Genomic DNA, 6,000 nt, shown 5'->3' with positions numbered 1-6,000 from the left:
CTTCCCTTTGCAGCATCCTCAAGTAAACGCGGTACTTCTTCTGCAAAGGCCAATATTTATGATAAACCCAACCATTATTAACATAGATGGGCTTTTTCTAATGTCAACAGTAATGACTGGTTAAGAATAGTTAGTTAATAAACACTAAACTCATTTCTTGGAAGGCACTTGACTTAACACTAGAGCAAGTTACCTAACACTACTGGCATGATCCCCTAATTGGAATCCCTTAAAGACACAATTAAGTTCATTAAAAACATAAAAATGAAGTTAAAGAAAACTTAACCAGCAAGAGGGTATGGCTAATTACTATTGTCTAAGCTACATGAAGAAAACTTCTAGAAATAGAATTTGGAGTAAAGTAATCATAAACTAACCAAAAAAATTTTGAGGGTATAAAAAAATTTGCAGCTAAGATCTTTGGTGTGTTATCAATATTCATCTATGGTGTCAGGCTCATGTTTACTATTGAAGTAATGAAGCAACAAAATGCACAAGGTCGCAACCTAAATGACTGACTATACTAAAATATCATCATGATCATTACAGGTAAATGTGAAAAACCAGTGGTAATCAATGCTGTTGATCTTCACAAGAAAAAGAAAACAAGATTTAATCAAGTCTCATCATAGCATTAATATCTGAATGAGGAAACTACAGTTAATAGGGTGGAACTATGGAACCTTATTGTTGCAAGGAGCCAAATTTTAGATATATTATAAGTGATACATTATTCCAATCATAGATTGTAAACTAATGAGCAAAAGCCCAGATACATACAATTGCCATTTGCACTACTCACTCAGGTTCCAAAAAAGCTGAGTTGAGTGCCAGACATTCTCATATTTTCTTTACATAGAAACAGCAGAGTTATAGCAGTAGACTAGGGACCATAATCCTTTCATTTGTACAGGCTCTTTTTATAAAGGTGACTTTTTGTAATCTCCTAACTCCATGTTTATCACCTAATTAAAAAGTTGGGAAATGGGTGTCTTCTGGTTGTTTGGTTTAATATATACATCTACCAGAAAACAACTCCCAACCAGTCATGATCCATGGAAATAGAGACTATTCTTCAGACTACCAGACTCTATATACAAGGGGGTAGTACTAGTAAACATTCTATAACTTGCTGCATCAATCTTCCTCTACAGTTCAAAGCATGTAATCAAACAACATAACATGTGTGTCTGGTGCTACAAAAGGCCTCAGATTTTCGATATAGAGATAGAAGCGTCTCAGGTTTTCTTTTGCAAGAGCTACTGCATCAATGACATCGTTGATGCCAGTTAGAACCCACAAATCTGTGGAGCTAACTCTCTTGAGACAGCCACGACAAAATGGGCAGGATTCTGATCGCGCATTCCTGTAATTCAAGTGAAATTCTTGCTTAGCCAAAAGAAAAAAAAATGGACATTTCTCAATCTACACACTATTGCAAAAAAAATTGAGATTTATTATAAAGGAAAAATGGAAACTTGAGATAAGATACCAGTCATGGAAGCAGCAGATGCACATGGAGTGCCCACAGTTGGGCAAAACCATCTTTGTAAAGTTTTCCATGCATATCCCACATTCTTCTTCTCTTTCAAGATCTTTATCAGAAATCTTTCTGTGGTGTTCTTCTTTATATTGGTTTCTTGTATTGCAATCTTCCAATTCGGAAAACTCGCTTTGAAGTTGCCTAAGCGAAGGATATATTACAGCTGCCACAGGTTTTAAATAATGAAAAAGTATGAAAAATAGTGAACCCCAAAGATTCATAATATTAAATTGAAGACAAGGCCAAAAGAACAAACCATAAAATTCCCTTAGAGTGGCTTTCCTTTCCTTTGAGGAGATAGAAGGCATTCCATCAATATATACCTAAGCAATCATGTATAGCTTAGTTTTGTTCCTTTAAGTGGGTAGGGAAAGAATGTAAGGAAACATGAACAACAAGAAACTAAAAATAAGCAAAGAAAAAAAACCACTCAAACTAGTTACCATTCCATGACCATATTTTTGTTCGAAACTAAGCTACCCCGCCTAACCCTAATATATTTGGGAATTAATATGTAAGTACCAAGGACTCGGAGGAGGGCCTCGAAGCGCAAACTTTGTAGAAACAATCCACATGCCCGACCATTTGAACTACCCTCTTGGATAGTTACCATGAACATATTGAAAAGAGTTATAATAACACTTACTAGATAACAATTAATGACCACCATGAACATATTGGAAAGAGTTATAATAACACTTACAAGATAACAATTAATGACCATTTGAACTACCTCTCCTGGGTAGTTACCGTGAGTCCGTGACCATATTGGGAAAAGTTATAACACTTAACAAGATAACAATAAATATAAGGGAATAGCTACCTTGTACACAAGTATGTGAAGAAGGCCTAAATAACTAGGCAGTGAATCGGTGCAGCTATAATCCATCCATTCAATCAAATACAAGAAAAGAGGAGCCAAAGGACTGTAAGACAATCTCATCTGAACACAATCCCCATCATAGTCTCTAGGGAGAGCAGCAGCCCTGCAAAGCCTCAATCAAAATCACAATGATTAACTCTTCTTGGTCAATGCTCAACTAGGGAAAACTAAATTCAGCATAAGCTTTCATCTGAATATTATTTTGAATTTTTTTCCCAACAAAAAAAAAAGAATGTTATTTTGAAAAACACCCCATTATTACATTCAAAGATAAAATTGCCAGGAAATAAAAAGGAATAGAATTGGAAGAAATTATCATAAAATATACATGACCACATTATTATATTGAGTCAACTTTACCCTTCTTCATTATGACATAAACCACCCAACTACCACAACTTCATGTAATTAATATACACAGCACCAATTATCCAGGAAGAAAACAAAAACAAAAAAGAAAAAACCCACCTTAAACATTCAAGAACATAGCAAATGCAAATGGGTTCACAGGTTTTGATCAAATACAACATATAGCTATAAAAAAATTACAAACTTAAAAGAGAAAAAAATCCCTCCTTCAAGACAATAAAAGTAAAATATAGAAATAGAAATAAAACTCACAAGCTATTGGCATGCTGTATATCTGCTTCAAGAGTTTTCAAAGACTCTCTGTAAGAAGAATTGCTAGCTTGATTTTGCCACATATGTTCAACCTTTATGGAAAAGAATTATATATATATATATATATATGTGTTCAACAAGAGACAAACCCAGAAAGAGAAAGAGATAAAAAGAGTGACCCTTTTCTTAGTTTCTTTTTTTTCTTCTTTCTTTGGGAGAAGGTTGGAGAAGAGAGTTTTTTTGCAGTGGGATTCTTAAAAGGGAGGAAGAAAAGATACAGAGAGGGGGAGAGAGAGAGAGGCACAGGTTGCTTAGCGTTCAAACTATTGTCATTTGAAGAAAAGAAAAGGATACCTTCTCCTTCTCCTTCTCATTCTCATGTTATGTTATCTTCTTTTATCTCTCAACTCAACTGCTCTATTTGAGGGCTTTCTCTATCCCAACTCTGACTTTGCTTTCCTACTTTCGGCTGACTCAGCCATTCTTTCTATCATACATTTGTTGTTAAGTAAAATATAGTAAAAAATAATGAGATTCTCATTTCTTAACACGACACCCTCCCTCTTCCTCTTTTGCTTTGTCTTTTTCTTGTTTTTCTGTTTTTTTTTTTTTTTTTTTTTGAGAAATGTCTTTTCCTTCTCTTTAGTATCTCTTTTCTTTCCTTCTTCTCATATTTTGTTTGGGCCAGTCAAAACCTTTAAAGCCCATTCATTGAACCTAGCCCAAAGGTCGGCCTTGGCCCAACCTATAACACCAATATGTCATTTTTCTTGTTTTTTGTTTCTTTAAGGATAAAAATTATTGGGAAACTTACAACTATACCTTAATACGGGAAAAAAATTCAAAAAATACGGTTAATGAAAATATTTACATATATACGGTAGAAAGTTGTAGACACAGGAGATGTTAATCCGAAAAAGTAACTTAGTTGACAAATAATTCTACATTAATCGGCTATATACTCCAAACTTGCTACACAAAATAAAAACAAAGAAATGAATTTTTGTTTTTCAATAAAATATAATTACTAATATTAATAAAAAAAATTGTAAATATATAATGATATGAATTTAAATATATTAATTAAATATTTTTTTATGAAATTAGTTATATTTAAAAAAAAAAACCATTTAATGATAATAAATATTTTCTTATATATAAAGTAATAAAAACTTTGTAAGATAATAATTAAAAAAATCATTAAAATGGAAATAAGTTGTAACAAAAAATAAATATAACAAAATGAATGGAAAATCAAATTATAAATAAGTAGTTACAAAAATATGAAAAAGCAATAACATAATTGTTGATAGTAAATCCTATAAAATTTTGAAAGTATTACTAACCTAAATTTACAAAATTGATAGTAATTAATCTTGTAATTGAACAATATATTTATAACACATGTCACAAAATTATTAGTGATTACTTCAATAACCCTTTAAAATAATTAATAACTCATGTTTACAAAATTGTTAGCAACTAATCTAATCATAATTAACATTTTAGTAATCATTTGGTAATTCATCATTACAAGCTTAACTCATTGTTACCAAATGGATAACTCATTGTTACAAACTTATAATTAATTGTTACGAAATTGGAAACTCGTTGTTATTAATTTGGAACTTATTTTTACGACCTCATAACTCATTGTTATAATATTAGTAACTCTTCCTTGTAAAAGTATTACTATAAAGTTTATAGTAATACTTTTCTGTGTAGTTACAAAATTGTAACCAAAGTTTACAGAAAAATATTTACTTTTCCATATTGTTACAATATTGTAACCAAAAGTTACGAAAATCCTCATAGTTATATAAAACAACTTAAAAATAAATATTCATTATATATGAAAAATTCACAAAAATATAGTAACATTTAAAAAATATATGAAAAATATGGAGTTTTATGAAAAACACGAAAAGAAAAAAGTGTAAATATGGAATGACAATAAATTATGTTTATTTGTAAACATTTGTTACAAATTTGTAAATATTATTTACAAAAACTAGTTTCAAAAAAACATTTCTGTAAACAACATTGACAAATATATAACTAAGTTTGTAACACATATTGTAGCATATAAATACCAAACTAATAACCAATGTTATCAGATTGTAATCATGGTTAACTATTTTGTAATATATAATTATTAAACAAATAACTAAATTTTTCTATATTATAACTCATAACTACCAAATTAGTAATCATATTTACATATATATGTTGTAACTCACAGTTACAAGTTTGTATCACATATTGTAACATATGGATACCAAACCAGTAACTAATGTTTACTGTATTGTGAACATCGTTAACTATATTGTGGTTCTCTGTTAACTAAGGTTTTAAGTAAATGAGTAGTAGAGTGTACCTTATATTACATTGGATTAGAATGACGTATTGACATTCAGAGTTCAGAGAAAAGGATATTTTCTCATTTCCCCATTAAATCTCTAATATAGAACCAAATGAAAGCAGTGCATGAGGCTAATATGGTAATTTCACTGATCTCTCCAGCAGCCAATCTTATAGTGACACAACCAATGCCATTCCTAATAAAAGTTGTGATCATGCACAGAATATAAAGCGGCCTTCATTTCTCTCTCTCTCTCTCTCAACAGAGAAATAAAAGCTTATGTAACTTAGGTACAATGATCTTTTTTCATGGCTTATAACTTAGTGATCACTGTAATGTGTTTTGAGAAAGTGAAAATTTTTATCTCTTAACGATTTAGTATTAATTATTTTATGAGCGTTGGTAGTCCAGAAAGTGGAAACTGAAAACCACTACAATTGCATGCTTCGTTTTCCGATCGGCGAGTTTTCCGATCCGAGATGGATCTCACCAATCACACACACTTAAATGAGGAGCAAACTCTTAGATTCATTGTCCGATGGACTCGTTGTCGAGGGACCAATTTTGATAGAGGTGGAGACTACTTTACTT

At 31.1% G+C, this 6,000-nt stretch overlaps 1 protein-coding gene across 1 annotated transcript; it reads right to left on the bottom strand.

The window, feature by feature from the left end:
* Window positions 1-664: 664 nt before the first annotated feature.
* On the bottom strand, window positions 665-3,565 carry LOC133822277 (E3 ubiquitin-protein ligase AIRP2-like). Its single transcript, XM_062254561.1, has 5 exons — window positions 3,048-3,565; window positions 2,367-2,529; window positions 1,800-1,866; window positions 1,493-1,706; window positions 665-1,366 (listed from the first exon to the last, which is right to left on the bottom strand). Exons 1-5 carry the CDS (start codon window positions 3,128-3,130, stop codon window positions 1,156-1,158), a joined length of 738 nt encoding a protein of 245 aa, XP_062110545.1. The 5' UTR covers window positions 3,131-3,565; the 3' UTR covers window positions 665-1,155.
* Between the last annotated feature and the right edge of the window lie 2,435 nt (window positions 3,566-6,000).

Source organism: Humulus lupulus, chromosome 3, assembly GCF_963169125.1.
Source record: "Humulus lupulus chromosome 3, drHumLupu1.1, whole genome shotgun sequence".
In the NCBI taxonomy this organism is placed as follows: Eukaryota; Viridiplantae; Streptophyta; class Magnoliopsida; order Rosales; family Cannabaceae; genus Humulus; species Humulus lupulus.
This window is presented reverse-complemented; position numbering and strand designations above follow the sequence as displayed.